The 21,516-nt window shown below is 34.7% G+C and overlaps 1 protein-coding gene across 2 annotated transcripts in view; it reads left to right on the forward strand.

The window, feature by feature from the left end:
• The window catches only part of LOC118181225 (uncharacterized), a 318,060-nt gene that overhangs the window by 256,411 nt on the left and 40,133 nt on the right, over positions 1-21,516 (forward strand). For both annotated transcript variants that reach the window (XM_035350312.2, XM_035350313.2), the window contains one exon: positions 4,828-4,973. In XM_035350312.2, the coding sequence (XP_035206203.1) occupies positions 4,828-4,973 (146 nt within the window). The remainder of the gene's footprint in view (positions 1-4,827; positions 4,974-21,516) is intronic.

Below are 21,516 nucleotides of genomic sequence, written 5' to 3' on the forward strand. Positions count from 1 at the left end.
TGCATAGTTAACTGTCTGAAGATAGGAAAAGGGTTTAGTGAAGAATGTGCTCTACGTGTCCTCCATTTTAATTCACAACCTCTTGCAAGCAAACCTTTGCATTTGTCGCAACTGTCTTCCCAAACTGCACGGCAATGCACTATAAGAACTCTGAGTTCTGCTTCTTTTGTAGGATTTTTCTCTTAATACCTAATCTTTCAAAAAATCCCATAAGAAGAAATCACATGGATTAATAACCGGCTTTATGTGCGGGCTATTCTCCCAAACCTTCGTAACGTTCAGGAGACCGACGTGACATTACAGTCACATTAAACATTATCATACAGGAAATGATTCTAAATGCATTTGTGTTTAAATTAATCGGATTAAAAAGTAAAAGAATAATATTCTTTAGAACTGCATTTATTGCTTTTAAATGGTTTATTTTGTTAATTGAGAACGAAGAGATTAAATATGAATGAAAAATATCTTACGTTTCTCTGCAGGACCCACATGAAAAATGAAACAACGCAAAATCATCTTTTGAGACTAATACCACTCTTGGGCTAAAAATAAAATAAAGCAGATATAGAAGTCTGTATACAGTTGTATCACTATAAGGTATTTCTCCGGCCTTCTTAGCATGCCTTCGTGGTGTAATGGTCAGCACACTCGGCGCATATTCGAGAGGTCAGAGGTTCGAGTCCCGGCGAGAACACTGCTCATTTTTCACATCTCTTGCTTCGGAAAATAGCATAATGATTGTATAGGGACGCCCGAACTAAAAAAGGTGGTGGATGATGATTCTCTACCACCATAACACCAGGATTTGGCGATTGGGTTCCCCAAATCCCCAGTCGCCCTTTGAAAGGGGGAGTATATAAGGTATTTCTCCCGTCTTCTTAGTATGGCGTAGTTTTCAGCACACTCGGCGCGTATTCGAGGTGTTCGAGTATATTATGTAGGTACTTTATATGTACGAGGGCCATCCAGGAAGTAGATTACGTTTCCGTCTGTGTCCGCTAGGGGCGGGGCTAGCGCGGCCATCTTGGGGTCAGAGCGTTGCGCAGCTCAGTCTGCATCTAGCCGTGCTAGTGACAGGTTCGTGCTGTGCTCCGTTCAGATACTGTGACGGTTTGAAATGTCTGCGTTAATTGAAAATCCCGCGAGCTGCGAGGTGCGCTCAGTAATAAGGTTTCTGACTGCAAAAAACTGTAAACCGATAGAAATCTATCGGCAGCTTCGTGAAGTGTATGGGGACAACATTATCACTGAAGGTGGAGTGCGTCAGTGGGTCATAAGATTTCAAAATGGCCGAACCAATGTTCACGACGAAGATCGAAGTGGGAGACCCAGCATAGTGACCGCCGAACTTCTCGAAAAAGTCGATGCTAAAGTCCGTGAAAATCGAAATTTCACAATAACGGAACTTTCTTTGAGTTTTCCACAAATTTCGCGAAGTTTGTTGCACGAAATCATCAGCGAAAAGCTTGGTTACCACAAGTTTTGTGCAAGATGGATTCCAAAAATCTTGACAGAGGACCACAAAAATCAGCGAATGGCTGCAGCGTTGAACTTTTTGGACGCTTACCATAAGAATGGTGACTCTTTACTCGATCGCATCGTTACTGGTGACGAAACATGGGTGAAACATGTGAACTGTGAAACGAAATTGCAATCAATGCAGTGGGGGCACACAAGTTCTCCCCAAAAACCCAAGAAATGCATGCAAACAATGTCGGCAAGGAAGATGATGGCGACTGTTTTTTGGGACAGAAAAGGTGTAAGGTGTAATTTTGGTGGACTTCTTGGAAAGAGGCACTACAATAAACTCTCAAAGGTATTGCCAAACTCTCCAAAAACTCAGAAGAGCAATTCAAAACAAGCGCAGAGGAATGTTGAGCTCTAAGATCTTGTTGATTCACGACAACGCCCGGCCCCACACGGCAAATGTCACTCGTAAAGTTCTTGAATCTTTTAAGTGGGAGTTGTTTCCTCATCCGCCGTACAGTCCCGACCTGGCACCGAGCGACTTCCACCTATTCCCAGCAAGGAAGAAGTGGCTGGCTATGCAGCGTTTTGATGACGACGCACAGCTGCAAGAAGAGGTAACGAAGTGGTTGAAGGCGCAGGCGGCCGAATTTTTCGACGAAGGAATTTCCAAGCTCGTACATCGCTACGATAAATGCCTTAATTTGTATGGTGACTATGTAGAAAAGTAGTATTTGAGTGTGGCTTTCATCTGTATATAATAAAATTTGTTTCCTATACTTTGTTTATTTTTTTATTCCAAAACGTAATCTACTTTCTGGATAGCCCTCGTATGTAATATATATAATCATTGTTATATCACGCGCATCCCAATATATAGTGTTCGTATTTCCATGCATATTTTAATCGAGTCACATAGTGACTGTTCAACATATTTCAAAAGTATATTTTAATCAAGTCATATATTGTCAAAGTATTATTCAATGTAAGAATATATGTAACTGCGTGTAACTATAATTTATGGGTATAATTATAATTTGTTATCAAAGTCATCGTAGGAAATCACATAATAATTATCTTGAACGACGTATAAGACACTGTATTTATATATATAATCAATGCATACTAATTCAGTGAGGCGCCAGTGTGGCCCCCCTCTTGAAATCTGGGGCTGTTCTAGATAATGGGGGACGTGGTGCTGCATTGATTAACCAGTATGGTACAGGCACAGTGCCCACGTCCCCCGTCACTTGTCTTCTGCTTCAGAAACTCCTAATGCCTCAACATAACAACCATTTGATTTTGCTCTGGATGCTGGCGATAGTTAACGTAGTTAAACGTTTAAGTCGTTTAAGTTAAGTAAGTTAAACGTTTTGAAGTCGTCCATTTATAGAGAACTTAGATACCTATTATATCGATAACCTTCATGCTGTTAAATAGCCATGTGTTGGAAAATACTGCTAATCCTTAGGTAAACTGGCTTACACTGTATTAAGCAACGCATTTTTATAATAGTAAAGATAAATGAAAATATTGGGACTGTATAAGCAAAGTGAATGCAGTAAATGCCTGGAAGAGGTGTTTTTTAGTGGTGTTTAAAGAAACACAAATAGCATTCTAAAAGCTTTAATTATTATACACTATAACAGGAGTTTATGTTACATTATGGAGACTATCAGGCTTCCGATTCATAAATAAGAACATAACACTTAATGTTTCCAGCTCTTAAAGTGAATTCTTTACTGCTAATAAAATAAAAATACATGCCAAGAGCATAATTTCGATTTTGAAAACTGCGGCATTATTTTCTTTAAGTCATTTATTTTAACATAAATTTCTGCAACAGATAAATACGAAAAGTGAATTAATGTTTAAAAAGAAGATTATTGTTTGATTAAAATTAAAAACAGGAATGCACAGACTACTAGAATTGCTAAGTTTTTACAGCTTTTCATTGTTAGCCGTAGCTTTTACTTTTAAACCAAAACTTTATTTTACAAAACAGTTACAGTTACGTACCACAGGTAATTGAGGTATTACTGAACCTAACTATATGTTAAGCTGCCTTTCCAGTTTTGGAGAACACACTGGAAGGGCCGGTTCTACGGTCTTCCATCCTTCTTTCCCTACCACCAACCTCTCGAGAGGACTTTGGCTCGCCGTGTATTTTGAGTGCTCCATGCCGCACGGACACTATAGGCGTACAAACATCCCTGTCTTCTTCGCGGTTCGAACCCGGGTCCATCGGAACGGTAGTTAGTGTCACTAATCACTTATGGGCTGGGCGGCAGAAACACATGCTGAAACGAGTTAGAAATATGCTTCATTTATTATACAAAGAATTATTGCATCCCTCCTCCGCGCGCTATTGTGGTTAGCATGTTCAGCTACAAGTGGGAAATCCGATCAGAATCTCGGAGAAAAAATAGCTGAATTTTCATGTTTGCTGCTTCAAAAAACCTGTAAGTGATTCAGCATGCACTTTATAATGCTTACCATAACTGAAACTGTTTGTCGAGCGATCAGCAATTTCGTATTTTGCCACGGCGCGAAAACTGATATGTAAAAACAATAACATATTTCATTATTAAAAATGTCAGTTGATCTGATAAATTACGTTTTCCCGTATTTGAAATATTTTTTCCATCAAAATGTCCAAATAAAAAATGTAATTCGATTAAACCGAATGAAATACCATAAAATTCAGAAAGATTTGGAAAAGAAGTCTCAGATTTTGACGTTTGATTAAAATTATTTTGATAGAATAAGTCTAAGAGAGGTCCGCAGAATGAAACAATGAATGACGACCGGTAATTGCTGTCAGGAACGGCAAGAAGTTTTTTGGCAAATTACGAAAGAATCCGTTCTTATCATTGTCTACATGATTCATTCTTATCATTGCTCTTATATGAAACTGTAGAAAATTTATAACAGTGATGAAGTAGAGAATGAAACTTCGCACATGATATAAAACTTTAAATTATCTATGTACTGAAATGGTGCTGATATAGATTTTAGGCCAAATTTCAGGTTTCACTTTTGATGTAGGTAGTGTACACTTAAGAATGTTTCTATTAAGGAGTTTCTGTAGGGGAAGAAGAATTCCAGAATTTCCTCTGGTTTCTTTCTTAATCAGGATAACTTCTAGAATTTCTGTGTGCATTAGTTCATTGCAAAGCGGTGGACTTATAACCTGTGCGTTAACATTACATCTTTGACACCCGAGGTGGGACTAGTTTTTTTTCACGATCACTTCAGCTGCCTGCTTTGATTCTTTATTTAATAGCAACAAACAATCGATAGTTTGGAATATTTAACAGCATTAAATATTAACAACTCTTTTTTTAATCCTTTCAGTGACCTGCAGAGCTTGACGCAAGTGATCACAGGATTGGCCGCTACACCCCCTGTGCGGTTACGTGTTCTCAACGCTTCCGGCTACGAAGTCAGGGGAGTGGAGCTAGGGGAGCAGCTTTATTTGAAAGTAGAGATGCTGGATGAAGGTGAGTAGAATCTGTCTTTGCTACTGATGAAGGAGGACTTGTGATATAATTCTCTTAAAACGCAAGACGAGCGGATTAATACGCTGAATGCTGACAGTTCGACCAGGAGATGGTTTCCGGCTAGCGACTTGGTTGTGTCCGGTACTCGTTGTCTTTGCGAAGTATAACGTGAATACGAGCCCATTTTCCTTAAAAAACATGCACCGGCGGTATTTCTTCCTTTCAGCCGAATATTCCTCGCAAACATTATTTTCAATCATTAACCAGTTAATTGTATCTTTTCAAGCAGTATCGATATTTTAAATTTGTAAGAAATTTCGAATGACCTTGGGAAACGTTTTCGAAATTAAGGTAAATCAAACTGCAGTTATCGAAATTTAGTTAGGCACACCGCATCTAGGTATTAGAAAAATGCGAATAATTGGATTATCGTAGAGTAACTAAATATTAATTACAGCAGAAGTGGCGGAAATTGAGTTTTTCGTTATTTTATTTAATTTAACAAAAAAATATACATGCCCAAAAAAAAAAAAAAAAAAAAAACACTAAATGTGCATTTTTCCACAAAGCTTAAACATTGACTTTTTTTCATTTGCCCGAATGCAATAAATAATAGACATTTTATTTTTTATCTGAAGTCAAATAGTGAAACTGTATTTCATTTACTTGCGTCTAAAACTAATCTAATAAGCCTGTTTTACTTACTTTGCCTGTTTACTTAAGGAAAATTCGATAATGGAATTAGTTTATACTTAAGAAAACGAAATTCACTTCATCTACTTGTATTTTAACTAACATGAAATCAAAAGATTGAGAGTTTTAGAAGCAATGAAAACACTAAACTTCAAATCTTTAAATTTTTAAGTTTAAATCATGTTTAATTTATAATATATCTAACTGATAATTAATGCGAATATTTGCAACACTTTTTGTAATTAATAAAAGATTTTTAATTCTTTGAGAATAGATAAAACCACAGGAAACTAGCAGCTCGATCGAGGTTCATATCTCGACAAACGAGCTGTCGGCAGGGGCTTTCGAGGCGGCACGTATAATGTAAATACGTATTAGGTTATACAAAAGAAAAAGAAGAAAGCGCTTAGGAAATCCTACATGAAAACATTCACTATCTTTTTGGCAGATGATTCTAGCGTTCTTTTCCTTAGTCAGCTAACGCCCATACATTTTGTGCTTTGGTGAAAAATTATTTGTTTTTATCTCTGAATAAATTGGGTAAAATTGTGAATTACAGAGAAATTATTATTCACATTATGGCTACATTTTTTATATGGGCCTCATTTTAATGACCAGATGTATTAACTTCCTGTACTCTGCATTTATTATATTATGGCAAAGTACACTAGGTCTCTTCGCTGAATGGAAAGGAAGTCTTCGTGAGTTACTTTCCAAGAGAAACTAGCTCATATTCACATAACAAATATCGAAAACCAGAGAAATTCACATGCAACTAGTGAGTTCACTGGGTTTGAACCAGGGTGAAACTAATAGAGTTTTCGGCGATTTTATCCACTCATACTTGTGGAGTTCGCCACGGAATGGTAAACCTTTCGAGTTGAATTCTCGGTGAATTCGTTGGCTGCATGAAGCTTTCGTAGGTTTAGTTTTTATGAAGATAATATATACGAACCAGCCTCCCTAAGAAATTTCTCTGCGAAAGCAAATGTTGAATTGAACCGATCGCTTTTAAAGTTGTAAATGTTTTCAACTGGTGTATGTTAGAATCTATTGTTTCACAAATCCACACATTTGTCATTTTATATTATTTGCTCTCTGATCTGTAGTATTTGTTTTTTGTTAACAATCTATGAGAAGAAGTGTCAAAGTACATTTCGAAAAAGAATCGAATTTCGGTTCACCTATCCCGAATATGCCGCTCCTCCCCCCTCCCTCTCCTTTTAATGCTATCCTACTCTAAAGTGCCTTTTTCTTAATTCGTTAAGTAAATATTTTCAATGAACTTTCTCTTAGAAAATTCAAGAATTGCATGTAGTAAAGCGTTTATAAATACTTTATAGCAGCGGTTCTCAACCTTTTCACTAATGCGTACCATCTAAGCAAAAACTGAAAACCCTTTAGAACCACCACTACAAAGTACTACTACCACCACCACTCTTGAACAAAGCTCAGACCGCATAAATTTACCAGTGTTAGAGAAAAAACTCATTCAGGATGCTGGGGGTTTAATTTTTGAATTTAATAGTTAAAAATACTCTGCATCTTTGCGTACCACCTATTTTTCTCTTGCTTACCACTAGTGGTACGCGTACCACCTGTTGAGAACCCCTGCTTTATAGCATTCATCAAGGTCTAAAAAAATGTATCAAACAGAGAATTTGTATTATTATTTAGTGTAAATGCATAAAGATATTTCTAAATTTTTTTTCGTGTATGCCCTCGTTAGGGTATAATCCTTTTTCAATACGACTGAATTATTCAAAATATTAATTTAGTTAGAAAATTCAATAATTGTGTGTAGTAAAGTATTTAGAAATATTAGTAATACATTTTAAATGTTTATTAATTTTAATTTAGTGTATTCTAAATATTTATTGGTTATAATTTGGTATATAATAAATGTATTGAGTATTCATTTAGTGTGTTAAATCTATGTTAAATTATAAATCGAGTAAAATGAGATAAGTCATAACTTCCTGTAATGAAATATATATAAAGAGTAGAATATGCTAAATACTTACTATTTATAATTTAGCGAATATTAAATATTCATTTAGCAAAGTACACTGGTGTGCAAAACTTAAGCAACAATGCAAATTTTAATCAGATAACCATGCAGTTGCAGAAAAGGGATTCTTGCTATCGGTACAATGAACACGCAGTTCAGTAGAAAGGTCATGCATATGCAAATGTCCGGAAAAAAACATCTTAGGCTACGTGATCGTACGCAAAATGCGTGCGCTCCACTCGAGACTACCATAAAAGGAAGAACGAAGACGCAATGAAAGACATTCGCTGCAAGTACAAGTGAAATCTTTCGTGAAATATGGCTATAAGAAATCATGTGGATGACTTCACGAGTGGAAGAATGGTCGGAAAGCTGGAGGATGGGCGTAGTGTGACCAATGTGGCTGAAGATTTCGAAGTCAACAAAAGCGTAGTTTCGCGGGCTTGGAAAGCCTTCCAAACCATAGGTACAGCTATTAGAAAGGTTGGTGATGGCCGCTGCAGGACAACAACTGCAGCAGATAACCGATATATCGTCATACAGGCGAAAAGACCAACAAAACCGGTCAGCTAGCTCCACAGCTCAGCAACTGTGTACAGCAACCGGCGACAATTGTCGTGGTTTACTGTGTCCAAACACCTTCACAAAGTTGTCCTATTCGCCCGCTGTCCTGAACGCTGCATCCCTTTGAAAGTTGGCCATCGGCGCCACCGTTTATATTTGTACAAGGAGCGCAAAAAACTAGGCATCTCATCAATGGAGTCGTGTCCTCCTTACGGATGAGAGTCGTTTAAGTGCCCCAAGCGATTCTCAACGCCAACTTATTTGGAGAAAGGTAAGAACACGGTTTAATCTCAGTAAAATCACGGAAAGAGACCATTACGGTGTCCTGGAGATCTCGTCTGGGGAGGCATTATGCTGAACGGGCGGACAGAGCTCCACGTTTTCGACAGAAGTTCTGTAACCGGAGATCGCTATTGTCAGGAGATGATCCTTCCCTATGTGCGTCTGTTCCGAGGTGCAGTTGGACCAGACTTCGTTTTTATGGATGACACTGCACGGCCACACCGGACTCCTGCTGTTCAGAAGCTACTGAAAAGGGAAGATATCACTCGAATGCATTGGCCAGCGTACTCCCCTGATTTAAACCACATAGAACATGTGTGGGATGCTTTGGGAGACGCCTTGAGGCACGATTACATCCGCCGGCGAACACCCAACAACTGAAACAGATGCTGATTGAGGAATGAGCTCTCTCACCTCAAGATCTCTTGGGTAATCTAGTGCTGAGTATGGGGAGACGGTGAGAAGCAACCATTGCAGTAAGGGGAGGGCATATCCCATACTAAGGAACATCTGCTTGTTGTTCTTCCTCTTATACAGCCAATCATGTGCAACTGTATAATAAGTTCAATAAAGCCTGTTTTTGTTTAATTCCATACTGTATGCATTGTGTTCATTTATGCGCAATTATGCTTTCGTCATCGTTTAAATACAAATGCTGTCTCTTATTTCTGAATTTCATATCTCTCAGATGATATCTCGTGGATTTATGTCAAAAAGAACACCTGTTGCTTAATTTTTGCACACCAGTGTATTTATAAATCTGATGAAACAACTAGTGAATAATTTTTAAACATTTAATATAATTATTAAAAGATGTTTGAAACCTTTTAATATATACTTCTACAAAGGTAAAATCATTTTCTTATATAGCTGCATTTTTTCCAGACTATTTGTTGAACTATAAAAGTTAATATGTATGTGCAGCATAATATTTATAAATGCTAGCTTGTACTAAATATATAAATAGTTAGTATGTATTAATATTTTTAAATGCTATATATAATATGTAAAACTAATTATTTGTTTATATTTACTATATACTGTATAATACGTCAGAAAATTTAAAAACTGAGTGCCGTAAATTAATAGTAGTGTATATTAAATATTTACTACTTTTACTTTAGTATATAATAAAAACTATAAATACTTATTTTGCAAAGTATATATATATATATGTAATATATTAAAACTCAGAAGCAATGACTAGCAGAGATTTTGATGGCGTAGAAGTGTTGATCCATGATGAATAGGAAATTGGAGGCGAAAGCAGCTTAAACATTTATTTTTTATTTCAACAAGCATGTTGCGGCCACAATCAAGTTGTCACATTAATCGTGTCTATACCGAGAATTTTTACATTTTAGATAAATTTGCAGTAAGAAATAAGGAGCAGACAGATAGCAGTCCGGTCAGGCCAAAGCGTTGCGTAGCAAGTGCGTTATGTTCAGCTTTAAATCTTAATTCAAACTGGGTTAGTTTTGGTTCTTAATGCATTTTGATTGGATAGTTAATATTACTCTAAACTTACTATTGGCTGCTTGAGTTTTAGTTCCATTTACATCACCAGAATTATGTAAGAATCATATGACATGGATTAATCTAGAAATGACGCAGTGCAGAGAGGTTCTATTTTTAGAATTGAGAAGGGAAATTTACGTTGTTAATTTAATCTTTTACATATTATTTATTTTTCTTACAAATATATATATATATATATATATATTACTATTTACAAATCGAATAAAGGTAAAAAATGAATCATTTTATAAACATTTAATAAAAGATGCATTTAAGATCTCGTAACAGATTAGTTACGAGGATACAGTGTGGCTGATTCCCTATGGAAATGATATTCTTATTTTACGAAAGAGAACCTTTCTGAATGCAAACTTATTTTTTGAAAAGGAAAATAGTATTTCTTAGCATTTCCATTTAACGAGATTTACTATTTGATTAAAGAAAAAGCAATGCTAACTTCCCCATCATGTTTTTGGGTGATACGGTTCTTCATTTCAAAGAACACAATCTTTCTTTCTTTTGAACAGAGAAAGAAGGGAAAGCCAACAATTTGGAGGCTCCCCCGAATCTAATTTTGCGAAGAATTTTTCTATTTGTGTTCAATTGAGCATTAAGGAATGGTGGGTAAAGAAATTCGATGAAAAATGAATAAAATGAACAAGGAAAAATTGTTTCTAGCTTCCTGAATTGAAAGTAATGTGCCGTCAGTATGAGACATGAGAATCAGAAATTGTTTTTAAAAGAATGAATAGCAGAGAAATAATTTTTTGTTTGCTTCAGGTTTCTGTGTAATTATGGCCTAAGGATCATTCTATATGTTTTCTTCTTTGTTCACGAATTTTCCAAATACAAAGACATGTATGCATTTTCTTTTAAATCTAGACCATTATAATTTTTCTTTATACAAAAGCTTTAAATTCGTACGTTATTGTACCAGATATTCATCACCCATACATATTGATATATGTTTTCACTGAGCCAAATATAAAAATCTACAAATTATTATCTATCATGGTCTTGCAAATAAATGATCCTCGGAAGCTAAGCATAAATTTTCTAATTTATATTTCAAATTTAATTAGTTTATAATTCTTTAAGGAACTTTTGATTTGAAGCAATAAAGCTCTTCTTGATAATTTAAATCTTTACTTTGTGTTCAATAATTTGTTTAATGATGCAAATTATGTAGTGCATCGAATGTATAATTTATGAATATTTATATCGTTTGCATTAACTGTGGCCATTATAAATGTATTTAACAAAATTAATCATTTAAAGTCTCATTTTATTGGGAATTCTTAACTAGCAACAAACTAACTAACTTGCAACAAATTTTAACTATGCCATTAGTACCATACGGAAGATAAATTTTAATATATTACAATATCCACATAACCCTCGAGACCTTTGCCATAATCTAAATAATAATAATTAAGATGAGAGCACTAAGTAAATGTGACAAAAATTAAACAAGTAAATATTTATCTTGTTGCTTTCAGCTTGAAGTAAATTAACTAACTGAAATTTATTCCGAATTTCGAGAAAAAACAGATAACGAAAAGAATTAAATAAGTTCAAATTATTTATAATTATAGAATCTAGATTCAAATACTAGTACCTGGCTCCGATAATTTCAAAACTGTCGAAGACCGCTCGTACATAAGCATTCTGTACCGTGCCGCTCGCATAGGAAAAATCCACCCTTTTGAATGGGCATGGCTTCCGATAACATCATTTGCTTAAGAACGCCTTGACTTTGATTAAGCTCGAGAATACACCTTCATACTGTTTGTTTATGTTTTGAATTGCAGTGTAAGAAAAACTATTTACGTAAATGAGATGAACTGTATTTTGTTACCATGAGATTACATCTCTTACGGCATTATAGTGCAGCGAATTTAATATAAAAGAATCCCACCCCAGAGAGAAAAGTATTATTTCTCCCAGTGTGCTAACACCTGAAATGCATATCAATATTGGATACGGAGGTTTTTAATAAATGTATTCTTAATTTTAAACTGTTACTATTAAAAGCGTTGTGATTATTAATTCATTATTTCATGTTCATTATATACCAGTTCTCTGCAGATGCAGACTCCGAAAGCATGAGATAGATCATATTTCAAAAATAACAGAAACATTTCGAGTTTACATAATACACAGTAAATTCACAATATTTGCAGTCAGTTTGAAAACGTAAAATTTATTTTTGAAGTTTGATTGCTATATATTTGCAACAAAGAAATAGAGATATATATGTTTGAATTGAATTACATTACTTGGATAATATCGAATATTGTCCATTTTTTAATGTGTAGCATGTTTTGTATCTTTGTATAAAAGGAGTTTTATCAGAGAAGTTTCTTTTATTATATACATGTACTAAATTCAGCGAAAACACTGAACACACTTTTCCTTTCATTTAAGGTAATCTAATATTAGAAATGTGAAAGACATGAACATTGACATGGAAATAACATGCACAGTTGCAAAAGGAATATTTTCTACGGTCTGAATGGAACAGAATTAAATATTAACATTACTTCTGATATTAACAGCATCTTTGGAGGATTTTATAATTTTATTATTCCATGAAACCGGAAGGCCACGTACAGAAAGCAACATGTAAATTTTTTTGTCTGAGGTTATTATTCAAACAAAACAAGCGATAATTTTCACGCGTTCGTGTCACTCACGTGCACATCATCCAGAGGAAACGAAACCATCAGAATCCCGCCTAAACGTCATTACGCCTAGGCCATGGACATCATAAGAGATAGACTAACTCAGTAGGCGGGGCGCGCGTCACCGACATGTCGGCAAGAAAGCGTAGGGACGATCTGGTTTACTTTAACACTGAAACCTATGGCGTTTGTATCACATAACTCTTTTTAATTATTAAATGTGATACGTTGTATACTAATGAGATTATGAAAGCCACAGTGTTTTTCAAATAGAATTTAATATATCTCATTAAAGCACTTTTTACTGCATTTCGCGCATTTCTTCACGCGTAATTCCTGTACAGACATCTTTACTTTGGTAAAACGGTAAAAACTCTAAGCACAAAATTTATGAACTTAATTTTGCGTACAAATAACGTAAATTAAATAAGATTGATAGTACGTGATGCTTTGAAATAAATAAGGTAAAATTAAACAAGATCTGATAACTTTTTTTTAAAGTTTAATGACCCTTTTCAGGCAGTGATTTTCAAAACTATAATAACATTACAAAACAATCATTTATTTGATTATATCATCATTAACTTATTAACATTAAAGTGGAATATTTATTTTAGTAATTTATAAAATTCGGAGCATAAAATTTTAATTTCCGCACTGGAGATAAAACTGTTATTTTCCGTACAGTGCTCGCTCTGAACTCGTTGAGTTTGTTAATCAAAAATTCATTGAAGTTTTACAAACTATGAAATAGATTAAAACAAATTCGAAATTCGGCCGCCCAGATGCCCATGCTGGGGTGGAGGATTACATTATTCAAAATTTGATGGTTCTAGATACTGTCGTTTTTGTCACATTGCGGGAAACATACATGTATTCATGCAGACTCTTCATTATTTAATTTCTCTAAATATAATACAGGGCGATAATATTTGGTAACAAACAATTTGCAAGGGATACGGACATTTATAATGAAACAGCGCAAAATGCGGCTCCGAAACTAACAACTTTTCTAGGCTACCACCCCTTTGGCGGTATAGTAATATTTGAGTACTTTTTAATTATTTACGCCAATAAAAAGTATAAAAATTGCAAGAAAAAATTGCTTGTTTGAAATTTTCTATTAGTTCAGATTTAAAATATTATTTTCTAAAAGAAGTAGTTACAAATTTCCTTACAGCATAGGAAAAGCTAAAAAAATATCCAGCTGTGAAAGCATGCAATAGCTTTATAATTATTTGGAACGTTAATTATGCTTGATAAATATGCTAAATTTTTAAAAATCAATCTCAATTTCAAAAATAAAAATATGTGGAAATTCTAATTTGTGAAATGAGGCGCTACAACCAGCTTTTTCTTGACAATTATACACGCTGCAATAGGCAACCACTGTTAAATTTCTGCAAGTCGTCCCTACTCCTCCGGATGTGATCAAGGTGACAGCCGAGAACGCCTCAGACGAGGGAGAAAACCCATTTGGGTTAGTCTATTTCTTATAAGGTCCATGGCCAAGGCATTCCGAGGGCCAAGCATAGAGAAAATGATATCGTCGGAGAGTATGTCTGGTCATAAGAATGGATTTTTCTTTATGTGTGCGGCGCGGTACGGAATGCTTATATGTGATCGGATCAAACTATCAGGATTCACTTAAACACTCGGCCACTTGTGATATTCTGCTGTTCCGAGATGGCAGAAGTGATTGTAGTCATTTAACCCTCTCTGAGGATTGCAATATCGGTCGCCCCTGTGACGAACCCTGGGTAAAGTTCTCAGTAAAAAAAGGTTAAATAATAAATAGGTTTGACCAAATCCCAACGGATTTTGGGTTTGACCAATCCAACAAGCAATTGATCGGTCATTAGATTAAAATAAATCAGATTATTAACAATGCGCAGTTTTAATTTGAAAAACAATGAAAAGATCATTTGATTCGCGAATCTTGGCAAATTGTATAGGAGCGTGGATGGTAAATTCCAGAATCAGTTTTAAGAAACAAAAAAAGGGGGGAATATGAAGTGGCACGAAGCGAAAAGGGGAAAGATTAAGATACAGTTTCTAACACGGATATACAAACGACTTCATTCCCCAAACGTTTGGAAAAACGCTGAAAACTGGAATTACTTTAAATTTCAGCACGCATAAAAGCCATTTCCATACATCTGCAACGTACTTCCATCTGCTTCTAAGTTGATTTATTCCTGAGATAACACATACCACTTGAAAGGTATGCTGCCTTAGGAAATATCAGCATCTTCTCTTATCACTTGGTAATTCCAGTTATTTTCGGCGTGATATTTTGTTCGGCCTTTTCCACTTGGAGCATCACTCAAAGCTTCGACAGACTGTGACTGCTTGCTTTGCAACTCACGCGCGGGCATTTCCGACGTTCAAATTGGCCGGGCCTATTCTCTGCCATTCGTTTCATTTCACCCCGATTGGCAGACGGAATATGACGCCGATCATTCCTGTCGGTGAAATTGACCGTGAAGCTTTTGTAACGTGTTTTGCCTTAGGAGGAAAGGAAGCAGATGCTGCATTAGCTTCTGTAGATCACTTTTTTCATAAATAAACATGATGTTATGAAATATCGAGATAATCAAATATGGGGGGGGAATAATTGCGCAGAAATTCGAATGAGAAGAGAATTAACATCAGAAGGGCGCGGTTGTTTTTGATTTGTACTATGAATCATATTGGATGGACACTATTGTTATGAAAAAACTGATAAATTTCGTCAACTCCTTGTTTATATCCGAGGGCGACGTCCACGATTAACTCAAAATCGCGGTTAATCCGAGAGCAGTCTGGGAGGGGGACTAGGAAAGAAAATAACCCATGTATTAATTAATAGAAATATAATTACACTATTTAATTACACTGTACTATTAACAATGCTTCCTCCTATCCCTGTGTATATTTCCCCCTCATTTCAGGGAGTGAATGCTATTTGTCTTTGCTTACATTACTCTTTTATTCCAAAAGGAGTTAATATGAAATACGGCTGCACGTTTCATTTATTTTTAAAACTGAGGGATTTACTCTTAACGGATGATTCAATTATGCTCAGATGTTCCATAATATGTTCAATTAAATTATGCATTATTATGGATTTAAGCAATTCCCAAATGCTAGGACACTAAATTACTCGTATATCTTATTTATCCTCAAAATTATGTCTAAATATTCACCAAAAACAGACCGATACAGGTGAGTGAGGAGAAACATCAGAATTTCACTATTATTCGTTCAGATGTAGTCCCGCCACACTCACACCGTAGTTCCAACCAGTTTTGATCCAAAACACACCGTTCAATATCGTATGATGGATATTAAATTTATTTTCTTTTCTGGGAACAAGCCTAGACCTCTTCTCGATTATGTCATCACTGCAATGCTAACCATAAAACAAGATATAGTGAACGTTATAAGCAGTTCAACTCAGTATGAGGCTCTTGCTGAGGCGTCTGTTAAACGTGATCTGTTCATCCTCATCTGCCCACGTCCCCTGTAAAGAGAGAGAACGGATCCGAAGGATTTCCACCTTATTTTCTTTCACCATACCACTCGAGGAGAATTTCGGTATTTTGATCCTCCCCCCCCCCTCGGCATCGCACAAATACTAGACAATTACAAAGATCCATGCCTTCTCTTGGTTTCGAACCTGGGCCCGTATGTTCTTCAGAACTAAAACAGTTTATTACGTATCCCTTACAAAAAAACATCTTAGCATAATTCTTATAAAGTTATTATTCCTTGCACACAAACTTACAAACCGATATCGAATAATAATGCTCTTGCACAAAATAGTAAATATAATATTTTATGACTTAAGTCCTTAGAAATTAAAGGCCTTACACCATCTGCTGTGAGTATTGTTCTCAGAACACATTTTCATTTTTCATTTTGGGGTTTCCGTGGATAGTTTTGATCATTGCTTTGTTTGTTGATCATTGCTTTGCATAGTTTCTGAAATAAATTAATTAAGTAACCACGAACTGAGGACAATATTTACGGTTAAACAGTTGCAGTTGTAAAAAGCAAGAAGGACGAGTAACCTATAATTTACTTAGCAGAAAAGTGCAAATAACAATCGACATATACTTTCAAGCAGTTTCATCTGCAGAATAATTGCATTGGATTACGAAAGTTAAATCAGTGTTTGAAACAAGAAGACCCTTTTGTAAATCACAGAAGAATGAAAGTTAATGATAACATCTGTAATAACTTCTGTTATCATAAACACTTTTTTAATATATTTTCCCCTTAGACATTTTCGTTTTACGCTGATGGTTTGTGACAGGAATTTTTTGTATTGATTTACAAATAATTTTTAAATCAGGTCTAATTAATTCGCAACGCTTAGTCATTTGCCCGTAGTTTCGCAATTCCTAATTCGGTTAATTTGCCTTATATAAATTAGGAATGAACTGCGCCTCGTTTCGTAAATAAACGGAATGCTGTCGTTCTAGGAAAAATAAGTAAAACCTACTGTACTGAAACACTGAAATTCCCGAAACGGTTTTTAATTCTAGGTTTATATAAATATATACCGAACCAAGTCATTTCTGTACAGAGGTCCCTGATATAGTCAAATTTTGTTAAACCGAAACTGACAGAAAGACAGTAACATTTCAAGTAATCTAAAATTCTATTTATCGAGAAGAGTTAATGTCAAATTTTCTATTTTGGCATTCATTTTGGATAATCTAAAATGTCGAGTTCTTTAATATATCGATGAGTTAAGTTTGAAAACGTGAAAGGTTTAAATTCTAATTTTTGAAAAATTGGACCTGTCCAGGTAATTTCGAATTGCTCACGTTATCAAAGCTGTATACCTTTAGAAACATCTTTTATTAATTTCAGTAATGAGTCAAATATTTAGCATTCGTAGACATTTTCAGTTGGGCATATAACATATTAAATGTTAATTATACCAATTATTAATAAAAGATTCAAATTGATAAGGAGCGTGTGTTTTTCTTTTAAACTACTCACCTCTACTAAATTTATATCTGAAAATTACAGATCGTTTGAAGTAAATGTCTGACAGTTGGCTATCTTACGGGCAGCGTCACAAATGAAGATAAATGAAAGAATGCTTCACGCAATAACCATACTTTCAAAATCACATGGATGATAAATGCATAGTAATGTAACGTAAAGGTTGAACATTTTTGGAAGACTTCGCTAGTGAAGCTTCTACTTTGAGTATTGTTAGGTTGTATGGATTCGTGAAAATTTCCTTGAGTAACTTCGCCTCAAGATTAGAAAGATTTGAATCTCTATTGAGATAAATAACAGCTTTTATAACAAGCTATGCGCAGCCCAAACAGAAGGAGACAGACAAGATGAAATTCTGTATTACGTCTACAGTAATAACTATTGGGATGTTGACTATCAATAAAACAGCCATAGACTCTGAACTAACTGACTGACAGCCGCTCGCAGCAGTGTGCTTGCTCAAGGTTAAACATTTCCGGAAGCTTCAAATGTAACCCAATAAATGGTCGCAAATTTAACATTAAATAAATTACAACACAAAGTCATCACGCAAAGAATAAATAAATTGAAACGACAAAATGTTCAAAACAGAAAAGCGAAAACTGCATACAACTTAAATTTGGAATGAATAAACAATTGTAAGTAAATAATCACAATTCCTCACAATAAACTGTGAATGAATAAACACAATTCATTTACTTTAATAATCTGTAATTTTCTCCCCCAGTATTCATGTTAGATGAAGTCGTAATGAATTAATTTTCCTTTTAGCACAGTATATTAGCTGGTGTATATGCAGCTATAATACACGCAAGTCTCATTTGTCAAATACTGTCGTCTCCTATATGTGAGTCTCTTTTACATTCAGACTAATACATGATTTCTTAGTCATTGTTGTTGTATGCTTATAGTTAAGTTCTACACAGTTTTAGGACTAAATTCGTACAAATCGGAAGTTGAAGAAAACAACGTTTTTACTTCTTGGTATACAGTGTACAAATAGTCTATGCAGTGCTTGGTGCATTAATGCATTTGCTTGATTTCGTCGTAGAATTCATCTTTTACAACTTTCTTAAGTTTTTGGTACGGTTTTCTGGTTCTGTCCAATGCTATTTCAATAATAACTTCATATCAGATAATCAATCTTATTTTAAGAGAAGATTTCATTTCAGGGAAGATAAAATAATCTGCAGGTTCCAAATCTGGTGAATAAGGGGAGTGATTTTTTGTGGGGAGTTGGCTGAAATGAGGATGAATGTGCGACAGCTAATTGTCGTGGAGCAGAAAAACGAAAGCAAATTTTTCTCTCTTCAGTATTTTCCACTACAGTTTTGCGAGTAGTTATGAGTAGTTTCCTGTTACTAAGTTCCTTAGTTGTCGTTCGAAAGACAGATGACTTTTTTTTTTCAGCAAGAACTGTCGGAACTATTTCGATGTTCTTCTCCTTTCGAAACAGCTAAAGGCGATCATTATTGGGCTTTTAATGAACATCTTCGCATCCGTAACGAAATCGTATCAATGAAAATCCAGTGAAAACCTTGTTATTGTTTGATTTCTGCGTGTTTTATATAACATTTCAAATGTATCTCTTTACAGAAAAAAATTATTATTAATCTTTGCTCAGTTGTCCAATTCATGCCGCAAATGTTTATTGGATCAAAGCAAACCTATAAACTGCATGGAAAGTTACGGCCTTGGGCAGACGATATTTTGGAAGAAACAAATTAAGATGTTAAAGCAATAAATGCTGTCACTTGTAATTTGGCAGGTTTGCCGGAATTTGCTGGAAAATATAATCCTCAAGATTCGTAGACCTATTTCTAATACTCGGTATCTTAATTAACTTAATTAATTACATTACCGGATGACTTTACTAATATTCGATCATTTATTAAGACGTATCACTTTCTCTGTCCGCTTTTTCCTTTACCATTCAGACAGACTCATTTACTTCTTCTAAATACTTGTTCCGCAAAAAAACAAAGAGAAAGAGAGTAAAATAATAAAACGAGTAATATAAATAAATAAATAAATCTTTTCATCGCAAACGAGGCGAACAAAACAAACAAAGAAGTTAAAGGTGGCGGCGAAAATCCCTAATTACACGCCCACTGCTGATGACAGTTTATTAACTGCGCTTGCTCCGAATATTTAGATTTCGGTGGGTTGGAAGTCGTTAGATGAGAAAACCGGTTCCAAATGATCCGATGCAGCGATTGGGGCGGAGGTTGGATAGAATGATTTTCCTGGGCATCACTTAATCGCACACTTTTTTCTACACTCATTAATCTGGAAGTCCATTGTAAGCTTTAGAATGATATCGAGATTGCAAGGTTACAATGTAATAGCTGGAAATGCTAGTAGAGCATGTGATGAAAATATAACACAAACACTTTATGAAATTTACGATGTAACTGAGAAACAAAAGTAGCTCGCTTTGGTGATTATAGGTTCAGTATTCGTATTTTTTTAACACTGTATATTGTCTACTATGTTAAACTAAATGATCGAAATGTACTAAGAAAAGTAAAATAATTTTCTTAACGCTAATTACTAATAATATACTACTGGCATGCTCTGGCATATTGTCTTAACCGAAAACACTGGCTAAATGAGTGTTTCTTATGTTTACAATATGTAGCGCTGTATGCTAACTTAACATGTCACCGTCCACTGAAATTCTAAATTTCAATATATAATTTATAAACTTACAATTTAACAGTTTTAAGAATAACTAATTCTACGATCTAAATACAAAAATCTAATAGGTAATCTTCCATCGTGAAATACAGTATAAAATAATATTAACATTATAAAGAACATAAACTAATTCACCCCTTACAGTCTTACTTGATCTTTTAAAACAGACCCATTTTCAATATAAAGCACAATTTTGGATAAAAACACAATAATGTAACCTTATGCATTGTTAGCCTTGATAGGCAGTAAACACGTTTTATAAATACATCGAATATAGAGATACCCCATTTGATGTTTACACTTTAACAACTCTGGTTTTATTATTTTTACCAGGTAAAGCTTCAACAATTTTAGCTGATAATCATTTAAAAGGAAGAAAATTCTCTTTCTTAAACACAACTAACATACCTTCCTTAAAATTTTATTTACTGCACTGTAGAAGATGGTTTAAATAACCAGTTTAACTATAACTTAGTAGTAATTTAATAATAGTATCTGCCATTTAGAAAGTCTGCTATTCGTAAGATGAGACAAATCAGGTTCAGGATATGAAGTAATAAAACGTCCAATTAAAAAATGACCCAGCATTGAGGTCTCAAGATCATTCGCACCTGCTGATTAACGTTAAAATTTGACGAGAATTGAGAGTGCAATTAATCTATGTGACAACAATCCAAAATGCTTCTGAAGTTAATTTATAATTGCTGCTTTTTACTCTGAATATCGTATTTAAATGCTTGCTTTCCGTGAGCCACCAAAATTTGATGGTTTAATTGGAACCAGTTTCCAATTTACACATTCAGACGTTAAAAAAATTGCAATATCAGAATTAGATTTTAAAGACTAAGTGATGCATATTTTTTTTTCAATTCTTGATTTCGTATAAACCATATTAGTATCTTTAGCTGGAATTACGGAATGATAGTTCCCGCGACTAGCAATAAATATTTTAACAGTAGCAAATAAGGCGTCTGTGGTTACATCAGTTACTAGCTCTAAATGTATTGCTTCAGTAGCTACACGTATGAATATAGATCATACACTTTTGCATAATTATCCTCTCTCTGATTCTTATATTTAATAAGGAATG

Source organism: Stegodyphus dumicola, chromosome 4 (genome assembly GCF_044657685.1).
Source record: "Stegodyphus dumicola isolate Sdum_Otavi_A_Nest chromosome 4, ASM4465768v1".
Taxonomy (NCBI): Eukaryota; Metazoa; Arthropoda; class Arachnida; order Araneae; family Eresidae; genus Stegodyphus; species Stegodyphus dumicola.